Here is a 16290-nt window from a genome sequence, read left to right as displayed (position 1 = left end):
TGGATATGGATAGAGCCCTTTTTAATGTTTTAATAAAGTAAATACTAATGGAAACTGTGTGATCATGGAGACTTTAACTTCCCAGATATAGACTGGAGAACGAGTGCTAGTAATAATAATAGGGCTCAGATTTTCCTAGATGCGATAGCTGATGGATTCCTTCAGCAAGTAGTTGCTGAACCGACTAGAGGGGATGCCATTTTCGATTTGGTTTTGGTGAGTAGTGAGGACCTCATAGAAGAAATGGTTGTAGGAGATAATCTTGGCTCAAGTGATCATGAGCTAATTCAATTCAAACTGAACAGAAGGATTAATAAAAATAAATCTGCAGCTAGGGTTTTTGATTTCAAAAGGGCTGACTTTCAAAAATTAAGGAAATTAGTTAGGGAAGTGAATTGGACTGAAGAATTTATGGATCTAAAAGTAGAGGAGGCCTGGGATTATTTTAAATCAAAGCTGCAGAAGCTATCAGAAGCCTGCATCCCAAGTAAGGGGAAAAAATTCACAGGCAGGAGTTGTAGACCAAGCTGGATGAGCAAGCATCTCAGAGAGGTGATTAAGAAAAAGCAGAAAGTATATAGGGAGTGGAAGAAGGGAGTGATCACCAAGGAAAGCTATCTTATTGATGTCAGAACATGTAGGGATAAAGTGAGACAGGCTAAAAGTCAAGTAGAGTTGGACCTTGCAAAGGGAATTAAAACCAATACTAAAAGTATTTATAAATATATAAATAAGAAGAAAACAAAGAAAGAAGAAGTGGGACCGCTAAACACTGAGGATGGAGTGGAGGTCAAGGATAATCTAGGCATGGCCCTATATCTAAACAAATACTTTGCCTCAGTCTTTATTAAGACTAAAGAGGATCTTGGGGATAATGGTAGCATGACAAATGGGAATGAGGATATGGAGGTAGACATTACCATATTTAAGGTAGAAGCGAAACTCAAACAACTTAATGGGACTAAATCAGGGGGCCCAGATAATCTTCATCCAAGAATATTAAAGGAATTGGCACAAGAAATTGCAAGCCCATTAGCAAGAATTTTTAATGAATCTGTAAACTCAGGGGTTGTACCATATGATTGGAGAATTGCTAACATAGTTCCTATTTTTAAGAAAGGGAAACAAAGTGATCCGGGTAATTATAGGCCTGTTAGTTTGACATTTGTAGTATGCAAGGTCTTGGAAAAAATTTTGAAGAAGGTAGTTAGGACATTGAAGTCAATGGTAAATAGGACAAAATACAACATGGTTTTACAAAAGGTAGATCGTGCCAAACCAACCTGATCTCCTTCTTTGAGAAAATAACAGATTTTTTAGACAAAGGAAACACAGTGGATCTAATTTACCTAGATTTTAGTAAGGCATTTGATACCATGCCACATGGGGAATTCTTAGTTAAATTGGATAAGATGGGGATCAATAGGAAAATTGAAAGGTGGATAAGGAATTGGTTAAAGGGGAGACTACAACGGGTCCTACTGAAAGGTGAACTGTCAGGCTGGAGGGAGGTTACCAGTGGAGTTCCTCAAGGATCGGTTTTGGGACCAATCTTATTTAATCTTTTTATTACTGACCTTGGCACAAAAAGTGGGAGTGTGCTAATAAAGTTTGTGGATGATACAAAGCTGGGAGGTATTGCCAATTTAGAGAAGGACAGGAATACCCTACAGGAGGATCTGGATGACCTTGTAAACTGGAATAATAGTAATAGAATGAAATTTAATAGTGAGAAGTGTAAGGTCATGCATTTAAGGATTAATAACAAGAATTTTAGTTATAAGCTAGGGACGCATCAATTAGAAGGAACAGACGAGGAAAAGGACCTTGGAGTATTGGTTGATCATAGGATGACTATGAGCTGCCAATGTGATATGGCTGTGAAAAAAGCTAATGCGGTCTTGGGATGCATCAGGAGAGGTATTTCCAGTAGGGATAAGGAGGTTTTAGTACTGTTATACAAGGCACTGGTGAGACCTCACCTGGAATACTGTGTGCAGTTCTGGTCTCCCATGTTTAAGAAGGATGAATTCAAACTGGAACAGGTACAGAGAAGGGCTATTAGGATGATCCGAGGAATGGAAAACTTGTCTTATGAAAGGAGACTCAGGGAGCTTGGCTTGTTTAGCCTAACTAAAAGAAGGTTGAGGGGAGATATGATTGTTCTCTATAAATATATCAGAGGGATAAATACCAGAGAGGGAGAGGAATTATTTAAGCTCAATACCAATGTGGACACAAGAACAAATGGATATGAACTGGCCACTAGGAAATTTAGACTAGAAATTAGATGAAGGTTTTTAACCATCAGAGGAGTGAAGTTTTGGAATAGCCTTCCAAGGGAAGCAGTGGGGGCAAAAGATCTATCTGGCTTTAAGATTAAACTCAAGTTTATGGAGGAGATGGTATGGTGGGATAACATGGTTTTGGTAATTAAATATTCATGGTAAATAAGCCCCATGGCCTGTGATGGGCTATTAGATGGGGTGAGATCCGAGTTACGCAGGAAAGAATTTTCTGTAGTATCTGGCTGATGAATCTTGCCCATATGCTCAGGGTTTAGCTGATCGCCATATTTGGGGTCGGGAAGGAATTTTCCTCCAGGGCAGATTGGAAGAGGCCCTGGAGGTTTTTCGCCTTCCTCTGTAGCGTGGGGCACGGGTCACTTGCTGGAGGATTCTCTGCTCCTTGAAGTCTTTAAACTACGATTTGAGGACTTCAATAGCACAGATATAGGTGTGAGGGGTTTTTTTGTAGGATTGGTGGGTGAAATTCTGTGGCCTGCATTGTGCAGGAGGTCAGACTAGATGATCATAATGGTTCCTTCTGACCTAAATATCTATGAATCTATGAGTGGCACGGGGCCAGGGCAAGCAGGGAGCCTGCCTTAGCCCTGCTGCACCGCTGGACTTTTAGCGGCTGGAGATTGCGATCAACCCCTTTCAGGTAGTTGAAGGCTGCTATCAAATCCCCCCTCGCTCTTCTTTTCTGCAGAATAAATAACCCCAGTTCCCTCAGCCTCTCCTCATAAATGAGGTGCCCCACCTCCTAATTATTTTCATTGCCCTCTGCTGGACCCTCTCCAATTTGTCCACATCCCTTCTGTAGTGGGGGGACCAAAACTGGATGCAATACTCCTGGTGTGGCCTCACCAGTGCTGAATAGAGGGGAATAATCACTTCCCTCGACCTGCTAGCAATGCTCCTACAAATGCAGCCCAATATGCCGTTATCCTTCTTGGCAACAAGGGCACACAGCTGACTCATATCCAGCTTCTCGTCCACTGTAACCCCCAGGTCCTTTTTTGCAGAACTGCTGCTTAGCCAGTCGGTCCCCAGCCTGTAGCAGTACATGGGATTCTTCCGTCCTAAGTGCTCTGCATTTGTCTTTGTTGAACCTCATCAGACTCTGCATTTGTCTTTGTTGAACCTCATCAGATATCTTTTGGCCCAATCCTCCAATTTGTCTAGGTCACTCTGGACTCTAACCCTACCCTCCAGCGTTTCTACCTCTCCACCCAGTTTAGTGTCATCTGCGAACTTGCTAAGAGTGCAATTCATCCCGTCATCCAGATCATTGATAAAGATGTTGAACAAAACTGGCCCCAGGACCGACCCTTGGGGCACTCCGCTTGATACCAGCTGCCAACTAGACATCGAGCCATTGATCACTACTCACTGAGCCCAACAATCTAGCCAGCTTTCTATCCACCTTATAGTCTATTCATCCAATCCATACTTCTTTAACTTGCTGGCAAGATCATAAAGTGGAGTCTGGTGTGTGGTTCCTGGGACACTGGGACTGTCACAGCCTCACAGCAGAGGAGTCAAGTTGGCGAGAGCAAACGGGACAAATGCCCGCTTTTGCCAAAGAAGTTGGGATCTCGGGGGCAGGGCTTAAAAAGGGGACTGTCCCAGCCAAAATTGGACATATGGTGACCTTAGGCTGTGGTAAGAGCTGCCCAGGGATCCCAGGAAGCGGCAGGGAGCGCCAGCCTGTGCCAGGGTGCCTGAGAGCAGCCGCCGGCCCCTGTCCCTGCCCCCCAGGGTGTGCTGCCCAGGGCAGGTGTAGGGTCTGGGGCTCCCCACAGCAGCCCAGGTTCCCTGTGCAACTCTTACCACAGCCCGGCTTCTGGCCAGATCAGGCGATGGGACCTGGGGGAATGGGAGGAGCAGGGGGCGGGACCCTGGAGGGTTGGGTGGGGGGTCCAAATGTTCTTTGTACCCAGGGCCCCAGTAAATCTTAATTCGCCTCTGCCCTGGAGAGATTGTGGGAGCCCTGATTGGTGCAGGCCCCGGGTCAGGCTGTGGGAGCCCCGATGGGTGCAGGCCCCGGGTCGGGCTGTGAGAGCCCTGATGAGTGCAGGCCCCAGGTCGGGCTGTGGGAGCCCCGATGGGTGCAGGCCCCGAGTCGGGCTGTGGGAGCCCCGATGGGTGCAGGCCCTGGGTTGGGCTGTGGGAGCCCCGATGGGTGCAGGCTCAGAGTCGGGCTGTGGAAGCCCTGGTGGGTGCAGGCCCTAGGTCAGCCTCTGGGAGCCCCGATTGAGGGTCCAGGGCAGACTGTGGTGCAGGTAAAGCATCTCCTCCCTTTCAGAGACAGTCCCGTAGATGAACTTTTACTGGCTGGAAACCCCATTCACACCCACGGGATCCGGGAGCAGCAAAACCATGTCACGCTTCACACTGTGCTCAGCTCTGCCTGCAAATCGCTGCTTGGCTGGTGGATTTCCTGTAAACACTTATTTGCTGGCTCAGAACCTGAAGAAGGAAACAGTAGCTGGGATTGGCATGAGCTTTTTTTAGGGGCCCTTAGAGCCATCTCTGAGCCCCTCTTATCCTGGCTACACCCCCCCTTTCTGGGGCTGCTGTGGGGAACCATGGAGTGGCATCTGTCTAAACCTGCTCTAATCCTTCTGTCTAACCCTGCTCTGAGCAAACCCGCTCTGAGTGGAGGCTGGGGGCTGTTACAGCTACGGTGATGGTAATGAGCTGCATGGCTTGAGTTATTCGTCTTTTCCTGTCCTACACTCTCATGTGGCTCTAATGAACCCCCTGCCCAGGTCTTCAGTGGGGACTGAACCACAGGTCATCAGTGCCAAAAGCATAATCCTCTACAGCTAGAGCTAAAGGAGCAGCCCCACTAGCTGATGGGAGCAGTAGGTTCTTATCCTCTTATGTCTCTCTCTCTCTCTCTCTCTCTCTCTCACACACACACACACACACACACAGAGAGACACACACAGAAAGACACTTACTGCGCAGGCTTGGGTGACTAGCGCTGTGAGGGACAGCGCTGGGACGGGCGACCCTGTTGGGATCAATTCCCTATTGAACTGGAATCCTCACTCCACTCCTGATGGAACCTGCTCCCAGCACGGGGCAAGGCTGCTTCGTTTGTGACGTTTACCCTGGGGGGCCCCGCACTTACGGGTGGGAAAAGGCATGAGAAGCTGCTCCTGAATGTGCTCTGGTTCAAGCAGAGACCCAGAGCCTGTGGGTGCTGACTCTGTGGGTGCTCTGAGGCTGGTGCACCCATGGAAAAAACATAGTGGGTGCTCAGCACCCCCCAGCAGCCCTGCCGATCAGCTCCTTTCCCTCCCTCCCAGCGCCTCCTGCCTGCTGCAATTGGCTGTTCAGCGGCATGCAGGAGGCACTGGGGGGAGGGGGTCAGAGCGACGGCGGGGTGCACTCGGGGGAGGGGGCAGGAAGAGGCAGGACGTGGGCAGAAAGAGGCGGGGCAGGGTGGAGATTCGGGGGAAGGGGTGAAGCGGGGATGGGGGTAACCCCCCAGTAGAACAATAGAGAACCCCTGTCCCCTATTGAGACAGTGGAGAACGCCCACCACCCCACTCCTGTGGAGAAGAATGGGAGTGGCTGGGTGCTGATCTCTTCTGCAGATCTGGCCCTTAGTCTCACAGGGCCTGTTTCCCCATCAGTAAGTGGGGACAATGCCTCCCTGTCTTGCAGAGCTGAAGTGCGTGTCTGGGGCTGGGGGGAGGCTCAGCCACTGTAGGTGGTGCAGGGATAGCCTGAGCTGGAAAAGGGTCAGAACTGAACTGACCAGTCACACCCACACCCCACATGTTCTAGTGCTGTGCTGGAGTAGCATAGAGCCCAACCCCAGGGCAGCACAGCTGAGTCCCCACGGCAGGTAGTAAAGTAACAATCCAGGGAGGAAAGCTGCTCGAAGCAGCTGGTTTGGATATTGCAAAGCTACCTACAGGTGCAGCTCTTGGGAGCCAAGAATGGGGTGTGGAACCAGACAGACCTAGCACCATGCTACAGATGGGGAAACTGAGGCACAAAGAAGGGAAGTGACTCACCTACAGCGAGTGGCAGGGTTAGGAATGGAACCCAGGAGTCCTCTACCCTGAGAGCCAAGAGTAGAATGTAGGCAGGCTGACTCCCAGTCCCTGCTCTAACCACTAGAGCACGCCACATCTCCTTGGTTCTGGGGGAGTAAGGTGGACTGATGTTGCTGGGATTGGCAAATTAACCCAGGAGATCAATTCTGTCCCCTCACGCCCAGCCTCCACACTGAGCCCAAATGTGTGGGATGCCCAAAGCTGGAGGAAGGTAACTCTCACTTGTGTCCATTCATACAGCTCCATAAAGGTGCACAGACGTCCTCTCCATGTGTTTATTTACAATGTGCACGGGCTGTTCCCAGGAAGGATCCCAGCTGTCTTAGTGTTGCAAGTGCTACAGCGTGTGTAACAAGAACCAGTTCCAAAGTGCTAGTGAGGTTGTGAGTGATGAGCCGCAAGTAACGTGGAGCCTGTGGAGCAATTCCCCATTTGTGCCAGCAGGGGGCACTCAACAAGGACAGAGGAACCCCCCTAACTCCACCCCATCATCACCCTGGCAAGGCCATCGCTGTGCCCCAAGGGTTACTGAACTCGCTGGCGAACCAGGGGCTGGGGGAAGAAGGATGATTTTCTGCTGTTTTGGGGAAAAGTTCTGAGTAAGCTTTTCTTTTTTAAACACCAGAGAGCTGCCCATCCTCCTCGCTCCAGGGTCATCCTGGCTGACTGGTGGGTGGGTACCCCTGCCACCACACCCTGCATCACTGGGTCACCATGGCTGTCCACCTGCCCCCCAGGTTCACCCTTGTGAGTGGATGCCCCTCCCACTCTGCATCCTGGGTCATCCTAGATTCTTAGTGGGTGCCCCCTGCTCCATGCCCTGGCTTGTCCTGGCTGCCTCGTGGGTGCCCCCTGCTCCAAGCCCTGGATCGCCCTGGCTGCCTAGTGAGTGCCCCCGCTCTGTGCCCTGCGTCGTCCTAGATCCCTGGTGGGTGCCCCCACTCCATGCCATGGTTTGGCCTGGTGGGTGCCCCTGCTCCATGCCCTGGGCCGTGGGTTGCTCTGGCTGCTTAGTGGATGCCCCCGCTCCATGTCGTGGATTGCCCTGGTGTCTGGTGGGTGCCCCCTGCTCCATGCCCTGGGTCATGGGTTGCTCTGGCTGCCTGGTGGATTCCCCCTGTTCCATGCCCTAGGTCGGGGGTTGCTCTGGCTGCCTGGTGGGTTCCCCCTGCTCCATGCCCAGGGTCGTGGGTTGCCCTGTCTGCCTGGTGCTTTCTGGATTTGAGGTACAATTCTGCTGTTCCCAGGCCCCACTCTCTGCTCCACCCCCCCGCCCCCTGACACAAAATGCAGGGGATGTAGCATTTCCCAGGCCCAGGAAGCTGTGATCCCGCTGCCCCAGGGATCGTGCCCGGACCCTGTTGTGGCTCATGAAGGGGCTTGGGACAAGCTGTGTGGAAGGAGCGTGTGGCCTGGAGACAGCAGGCATCTTCCTCCTGCTCAGATGAGTTCTCTCAGCCAGGGAGTCCTGACCTACACAGCCTGCCCTGTGCCACAGGGGCCCCCCATTGGCCTGCCGAGCTCAGAGCAGGCTGTGTCACAAAGCTGGGTGGTGGGCGTTGAGTTGGGCGCCGGCTCCTCCACAAAACCGCTGCTGTCAGAATGCGCACTGTGGGCGTGGAGTATGAACCCTAAAGCCAAAGGAAACAAAGACTGAGACTGGGCACCTCTTTTCGGGTCATCAGCATGAAAACCACAGCCCTCTGCGCACTCCACACCAGCAGGGCTGTGGGCGACATGCAGGGCTAGGGGCTGTGTGAGGGGCTGGGAGTTGTTTGTGGGGCTGGGGGCTGTGTGCATGGCTGTATGCAGGGCTGTGGGAGGAGCTGAGGGCTGCGTGCAGGGCTAGGGGACATGTGCAGGGCTGAGGACTGTATGCAGGACTGTGTGAGGGGCTGGGGGCCATATGCAGGGCTGGGGGCCATGTACAGGGCTGGGGGCTGCGTTCAGGGCTGTGTGCAAGGCTGGGAGCTGGATGCAGGGTTGTGGCGAGCCACATGCAGGGCTGGGGGCCATGTGCAGGGCTGGGGGCTGCGTTCAGGGCTGTGTGCAGGGCTGGAGGCTGGGTGCGGGGCTTGCGGGGAGTCATGTGCACTCTGGGAGCCGTGTGCAAGGCTGGGTGCAGGGCTGGGTGAGGAGTAGGGTTACCAGGTGTCCGGTTTTCAACTGGAATGCCCAGTCGAAAAGGGACCCTGGTGGCTCCGGCCAGCGGCCGTTAAAAGTTCAGTCAGCAGCACAGCGAGGGCCCGGGGCTAAGGCAGGCTCCCTGCCTGCCCTAGCTTCACGTGGCTCCCAGAAGCAGACACCAGCCACCAGGTCCAGGCAGCCCCTCGGCACATGGGCTGCCAGGGCGGCTCCGCACGCTGCCCCCGCCCCAAGTGGCAGCTCCACAGCTCCTAGGGGCTGTAGGAACCTGGCGGCGGCTTCCTGGGAGCTGAGGTAAGTGCTGCCGAGACCCCGCACCCCAGACCCTCTCCCACACCCCAACCCTCTGCCCCAGCCCGGAATCCCCTCCCGCACCCAAACTCCCTCCTGGAGCCTGCACTCCATCCCTGAGCCCCCTCCTGCATCCCAAACCCCGCATCCCGGCCCCACCCCACAGCCCACACTTCCAGCTGGAGCCCGCACCCCATCCAGCACTCTGAACCCCTCGGCCCCAGCCCGGAAGCCCCTCTTGCACCCCAAACCGCTCTTCCCTGGGTCCACCCCAGAACCTGCACCCCCAACCAGTCCTCACCCCCCCGCCACACCCCAACCTCCTGCCCAAGCCTGGAGCCCTCTCCTGCACCCTGAACCCCTCATTTCTGGCCCCACCTAGAGCCCGCACCCACAGCCCATACCTCCCTGCACCCCAATCCCCTGCCCCATTGAGGGTGGTGGAGAGTGAGCAACAGAGGGAGGGGGGATGGAGTGAGCGGGGCAGGGTGTCAGAGAAGGGCCGGGGCCGGGGCAGGACCTCGGGGAAGGGGCCGGGGGTTCCTTTTTTTGTTCGGTTTTGTGCTGTTAGAAAGTTGGCAGCCCTCGCTGAGGGGCAGGAGGCTGCGTGCGGGGCTTGGGGCCATGTGCAGGGCTGGTAGCTGTATGCAGGGCTGAAGGCCATGTGCAGGAGGCTGGGGGCAGGGCTGTTTGAGGGGCTGGGGGCAGGGCTGAGAGCTGCGGGCAGGGCTGTGTGTAGGGCTGGGGGCAGGGCTGGGGACAGGGCTGGGGGCAGGGCTGAGAGCTGGGGGCAGGACTGTTTGCAGGGCTGGGGTCAGGGCTGAGAGCTGGGGGCAGGGCTGTGTAAGGGGCTGGGGGCCATGTGCAGGCCTGTGTGCAGGACTGAGGGCTAGGGGCAGGGCTATGTGAGGGGCTGGGGGCCACATGCAGGGCTGAACGTTGTGTGCAGGGGGCTCGGTGCGAGGCCGCATGTGGGGCTGACTCTCCCACAGGCTGGGCCCACTCTGCTGCCCAGGGCGCTCCCCGTCAGGCACCCAGTCTGGCCGAGACACGCTCTCCAGGGTCATCTGGGCTCTTGTAGGTTCACCGATTGTAAGGCCAGAAGGGCCCATTGTGATCATCTCGCCTGACCTCCTGTGTCACACAGGCCAGAGATCTGCCCCCAAAACAATCCCTAGGGCAGAGCTTTGAGAAAAACATCCAAGCTGGACTTAAAAATTGCCAGTGATGGAGACCCCACCACTACCCTTGGGAAGTTCTTCTGATAGTTAATTCCACTTGCTGTTAAAAATGTACAGCACCTTACTCCCAGTCTGAATTTGTCTGGCTTCAACTTCCAGCCACTGGATCACGTTCGACCTTTCTCAGCTTCCCCTGTCTCGTGCAGCTCTGACACCCCTGTGCTCACCCCCCCACCTCCAAGACTGCCTGGTTCTGTGGGGCACAAGGGGCGGGCATCGGGGTGCAAGGTTCCAGGCCATAGAGTATGGATCCCACAGGCTCCAAATGGGGCTGGAGGAGCTGAGCTTTACCCAGAGCCACGCCCGGCCCATCCCACAGGTAGGCAGCTCCGTAGAGGCTCCCTGCCCCCGAGATATTGCCACTGCCCCTCGCCTCAGGCCCCAGTGCCCCAAACCATCCCCCTGCGGAGACTGGCTGACAGCTGGAGCAAGGCCATTCCCCGCGCACGGCTCAAGCCAGGCCCAAGGAGCCTACTTACGCCTCCGGTGTCTCGTCAAGGCGGGAGCGGGCAGCCAGGCTGCTGCCTCAGGGGTGCCATCCTCATCCTCACTGGTGCTTTGCACCTGAAAGCAAGAGACCGCACACTGGGTGATGGCACTGGGGGCAGGGGGGCAGACTCAGGGGCCAGCAGCAAGGGGCCACTGGCACTCTGTGTGTGAGTGAGAGAGACTAGTGCCCCCTGCTGGAGAGAATGAGATCCGTGTGCACAAGCCCTGACTTTTGTTTTGGCTGGTGGGTGCTCCTCTCCGACCCCTGCTCCCCTCTGTGCGAGCGGCGGGCGTGGCCTCGGGGGGAAGAGGCCAAGAGGGGACAGGGTCTCAGGGTGGAGCGCAGGCGGAGGTCACAGTCCGGGAGCCAGGGCCCACAAAAGATTAATCCAGCCCTGCAGGTGCTGAGTACCCCCTATTTTTTCGGTGGGTGCTTGAGCCCCGGAGCATGCACGGAGTAGCGCCTATGCCAGCGTGCGTGTGCGTGCGCAAGTGCGTGCCAGCTGGAGGATGCTAAGGATGCAACAGCCTGGGTACTCAGTGAAGGGGCAGGGGGTGGGCAGCAGCTGCCCTGCCGCGAAGGGGCTCTGCCAAAATGCTGTTGGACGGACTCATTGCACCAGCTCGTGCTTCAAAGAGACACGAAAAAAGAACAGGAGTGCTTGTGGCACCTCAGAGACTAACCAATTTATTGGAGCATGAGCTTTCGTGAGCTACAGCTCACTGCATCGGATGCATTCAGTGGATGAGCTGTAGCTCACGAAAGCTCATGCTCCAATAAATTGGTTAGTCCCTGAGGTGCCACAAGTCCTCCTGTTCTTTTTGCGAATACAGACTGACACGGCTGCTCCTCTGAAAAGAGACACGAGTGTGTGTCACTGCCTCTGTTCCACCTGCAGCTTCCTCCCCAGCTGCTGGAGGGGGCTGACCCCATCATCCTCGGCGCCCTCCCCTCCTGGGACCAGCTTCATTTAAAGCTTTCGATCGTTCAAACCCAAACAGCCTGGATCATTGTTAGCGTGTCAGGGACGTTTGCTGTACTGGAGCCCAGCTGCCCTCTGCTGGCAATTCATCCTTGATTGTGTCAGGCCGTCTCACTCAGCATCTAGCAGGCTACCACTCCTGTCATTCCAGCTCCTTGAACTCTCACTGCGCCCAACCAACAGAAAGGGTCAGATCGTGTCCCCGAGCCCCACCCAGGCAGCTCCCTGCATGTGGCCCACAGCTGTCCTGCAGTGGATCCGTCCCAGGCGAGGGCATGGCCAGCTGTCCCGATGAGGCGCTGGCCTACTCAGACTCCCTGCAGTGGGAACTGAGTGCTGCGTGCGGGAGCTGGAGGAGGTGGGGAGGTACAGGCGCCCCGGGACAGGGGCAGGACCATTGAGGCGTGCATGCAGTGCAGGGATGCAGTGCCCATAGCTATCTACAGGGCACTCCCTGCAGGTGGAGGGCGGACCTTCCTCCCCCGCCCCCCAAAGGGCTCAGTGATTAGGCTCAGGGCATCCCCATGTCTATACCCACCTCTTCCATTTCAAAAGAATCATCCTCCTGGAGGGGCAGCGTCGGTGCCCAGCAAGGCCCATGGAGCATGGAGCCCCCGCCTGCCACCCACGAAGCAGGAACCTCCCCCAGGGAGTGCAATGCTGGCCCTGGGGCTTTGGTGTCCTGCCCCTGGGGATGTGCCACGTCCCGGGAGCCACACGCGTAGGAGCTGCCTCTGAGCGGTGAGTGTCCTTTGCCTTCAGCCCTCAGCTCCTCTGGGCACATGAGAGCTTCTCTGTAGGCCTCCAGCCCGTCCTTCCCTGGAGGCCCCCCCGGGTGGGGCAGCCGGGCTACGCAGGAGCCTGCATTATCCGTGCTCAGGGCCCTGGACAAGTCTAAGGCAAACCCGGCCTCACCTCTGAGCCCCTCTCTGGGCTCCGGATGGAACCATGTTGTCCCGACAGTGCCCAGGGCTTTGGTGGCCATGGAGTGTGTCCCAGGAGATGGTGCAGCCGTGCCTCCAGCATAGGAACTCTCCTCATCAGACCCTGCTCCCCCTGAGGGGCAGGACGCGTCCATGAAGAACTCCCATTTGGAAGGAGCCATCTCCATAGGGGCTTCTCCAGGGCCTTTCTTCTCCTGGAGGCCTGGACTACCCGCTCCCTCTGTACACGCCCCAGCTGTGCCAGCAGGTAGCCCCTGCGGGGCCCATTGCAGCCTTGGCAGGGCTGGCACTGTGTGGAGCTGTCCTTTCTCTCCTGGAGGCGTGGGGGCTGCCTCGCCTCCGTGGCAGAGATGCACTGAAACATGCTCTGCCAGATCTGGTGACGGTGGCTCTTGGAAGGAGCTCTCCACTCTATGCTGGCATTGGAATGTCCCCGTGGGCATCTCATGGGCTGCCCCTTCCATGTCCTCTATGTCTGTTTGGTCAAATTGGAACCGCTCCTCCCTCGCCCTCTCCAGCACCTCCTGCACCACCCTGCCCAGGATGCTCCTCCGGCAGCTGGGTACCGTGCTGGCTCTCTGCAGGGACTCGGCTCTGGGTGAGGTGTACAGGCACATCTTGGAGATGGCTTTCTTCAGACGGTCCATGGGAGACTTAGTCTCGGCCTTCGCGGGCACGACCCAGCAGTTGGGGATTTCTGGGCAGGCCCAGAAAATCTGGGCTGGCGAGATCTTCTGCAGGGGCGTCTTGGAGACGTAGGAGTAGAGGCAGAAGAAGGCGTCCGCTGTCGCAGCCAGCGCCTCCACCTGCTGGAACCGACCTGGCAGCATGGAAAGGAGAGAGGAAGGTGAGACACTTGGCAGAGATCGGGAATGTTCAGGGCCAAGCAGAAGTTACAGAGCCAGAGGCAGGAGTCCCTGGGGGTAGTCTCTCGCCTAGGCCATGCCCAAAGCTGGACTAGGTGGTCACAACAGTCCCTGCTGGCCTGGACGCCTGTGGATCTATTAGCAAGGTTGCTGTGGGGAGCTGGTGAGTGGAACCCGACTGTAGTAGCCAGGCTCTTCTGATCGCCTGTTCCGTATTGGTTGAAAAGGGTTGCTGGGGGTGGGGGGAAGAAACACAACTCCCCAAGTATCAGAGGGTCTCCGTGCGCTTCACGACAGTGGATCTCGTTCTGCCCAGCTCAAAAGTGGGGAAACTGAGGCACTAGAGGGGAAGCGACTTGCCCAAGGCTGCTCAGAGTGGGATGAGTTGGGAATAGAACCCAGGAGTCCTGACTTCTAATGGCTTGCTCTTACCTGCTTTTACCCCACACCATCCACTGCCATGACCCGTCCCAACACTTCATTTCCCCAGTGGCACATCCCATCCCCACCCCAGCCCAGCTGTACTCCCAGGGCAGAGCCCCAGAGCAGGCCAGCCCATGCCTCTGCTCCAAGCACCAGTCTCTGAGACGGTGCAGTGACCGAGATGGGAACTTGCCTCTGGCACCACGGGTATGAATCCCTTGAGTGCAGTGACTGGCCAGTAAGCTGGGCTTGGCTAGGCAGGGTGGCAGGGCTCAGAGGCTGTCCCAACCTTGGGCACAGCTCATGGCCTCTGACTCCCGACTGCAGGTTTATCGGCCAGGCTGCTTTAACCCCCTGCTATCCAGGCTCCTCTGGAATGCCCAGGTGTTCCTATGGGAGCGGAAAGCCCAGCAACACCTACTGGCCAGGGTCAGACAGGGATCCTCCATCTCCAGGCGCTGCACCTGGGCCTTCAGGAAGAGCTGGAAATCGATGCCCTTGGCTTGGGAAGGAGACGAGAAGAACCGGGCCGGGATCCGGGCTGTGGCCTGAGGCTCATCCTGCACGAAGCCCAAGTTGTAGAGAATCTCCTCAGCGTCCTCCTGGCACCGCTCCAGGATCTCAGAGACGCTGCAGAGAGCGACATGGTGCGCTGAACCAGGGGTGAAGGGGCTCGATCACCCCTCCCGCCGGGGCAGCGGTCAGAGCAGTGGGAAACTCCACACACCATCCCCACTGGCATAACCCATCCCCATGGCATGTCCCCACTGCCATGCCCATCCTCACCACCAGATCCCAGCCACCAGGGCCCCAGCGCCACGACCATTCACACACACCGTCCCCACCAGCATACCCCATCCCCACACCCCAACCACACACACCGTCCCCACCAGCATACCCCATCCCCACACTCCATCTGCACACACCATCCCCACCAGCATACCCCATCTCCACACCCCAACCGCACACACCGTCCCCACCAGCATACCCCATCCCCACACCCCATCCCCACACACCGTCCCCACCAGCATACCCCATCCCCACACCCCATCCGCACACACTGTCCCCACCAGCATACCCCATCCCCACACCCCATCCGCACACACTGTCCCCACCAGCATACCCCATCCCCACACCCCATCCGCACACACTGTCCCCACCAGCATACCCCATCCCCACACCCCATCCCCACACACCGTCCCCACCAGCATACCCCATCCCCACACCCCATCCGCACACACCGTCCCCACCAGCATACCCCATCCCCACACCCCATCCCCACACCCCATCCGCACACACTGTCCCCACCAGCATACCCCATCCCCACATCCCATCCCCACACACTGTCCCCACCAGCACACCCCATCCCCACACCCCATCCGCACACACCGTTCCCACCAGCATAAGCCATCCCCACACCCCATCTGCACACACCATCCCCACCACCACCACTCCCTATATCCCATTCCCAAACACTCCCTGTAGACATGAGCCATCCCCAAATACCATCCCCACCGCTACCCCCCATGCCCCATCCCACGCACCATCCCCCACCACACACCATCCCAACTGCCACACCTCATCTCCACACACTGTCCACACTGCCACACCTCATCCCCATGCCCCATACCCCCACCACACACCATCCCCACACACTGTCTCCCACACCACACCTCATCCCCATGTCCCATACCACCCCCCATTACCTACCTGCCCTGGGCCTTCCTTTCCAAGTGCCCTGGCTGAAGCCAGTGGGTCTCAAGTTGGAGGTTGTTGGGTTGGGGTGGGGGATATTCCAAGGTATTTGCTGCTGCTCTATGGACACCAAAGGGGAATGCTTGGCTGTGGCTGAAGGACCCCCAAGAGATCCGGCTTGGCTGCAGCTGAGGGCCCCCCTGCCCAAGGCACTGGGACTGGCTGCAGCTGCCTCACCAGAGTTGAAGGTCAGATGGACTCGCTGCCCTGGGAAGAACCAACCAATCCCTGGGGTCCTGTCCTGAGGTCCTCGGGGTCCTACCTGGAGGTGGTCTTGTTGGTGCCACCGGAGATGGCACTGGATGCCATGCTTTGCCCGAGGTGGAGATACCGGCCTGGCCAGGGCTTCTCCAGCAGGGTCCTGCTGTGGGAGAGAAGGCAGGGGAGGGTCAAAAACAGTTGGGGGTAGCGTGGCCTCGCCGGGGTCATGCCCAGGCAGTGTCCTGGTCACCATCCCCTGGGCAGTAACACCCATGCTCCAGATCCTGCCCTACATCACCCCAGGGATCAGGCCCTGCGACTGGGTATGAGGCCCACAGACATGGTGCAAGGCCTGATCTGGGGGAGGGTTTCAAGGGGGCTGCTGGGAGCGAGGCCTGCAGGTGTGGGGTGGCCACTCAGGATGTGCTCCTGCCCAGGTATGGGCTGGCAGGTGGAGATGAGGTGTGAGGGGGCAGACAGTCTTGGTGCAGGACCTGTAGGGCCCTGTGAGGGCACAAGGGCCTATGGTCAGGGCTGGCTGGGGTGGGGGGAGCCTGAGCTCAGAGTCCCCTGGGGGCATGGGGGTGG

At 56.9% G+C, this 16290-nt stretch overlaps 1 protein-coding gene across 2 annotated transcripts in view; it reads right to left on the bottom strand.

The window, feature by feature from the left end:
• Positions 1–6625: 6625 nt before the first annotated feature.
• TESPA1 (thymocyte expressed, positive selection associated 1) overlaps positions 6626–16290 on the bottom strand; it is a 31920-nt gene continuing 22255 nt past the window's right edge. Inside the window, exons 7-11 of one of the 2 annotated variants that reach the window (XM_075121801.1) lie at positions 15764–15862; positions 14168–14376; positions 12052–13277; positions 10521–10605; positions 6626–7995 (exon numbers count right to left, since the gene is read on the bottom strand). In XM_075121801.1, the coding sequence (XP_074977902.1) occupies positions 7838–7995; positions 10521–10605; positions 12052–13277; positions 14168–14376; positions 15764–15862 (1777 nt within the window). In that variant the 3' untranslated portion in view covers positions 6626–7837. Of the gene's footprint in view, positions 7996–10520; positions 10606–12051; positions 13278–14167; positions 14377–15763; positions 15866–16290 lie in introns of both variants that reach the window. The other variant, XM_048834416.2, reaches the window with a different exon arrangement.

Source organism: Caretta caretta, chromosome 20 (genome assembly GCF_965140235.1).
Source record: "Caretta caretta isolate rCarCar2 chromosome 20, rCarCar1.hap1, whole genome shotgun sequence".
Taxonomy (NCBI): Eukaryota; Metazoa; Chordata; order Testudines; family Cheloniidae; genus Caretta; species Caretta caretta.
The sequence above is the reverse complement of the archived record's forward strand: the minus strand, read 5'-3'. Positions and strand labels throughout refer to the sequence as shown.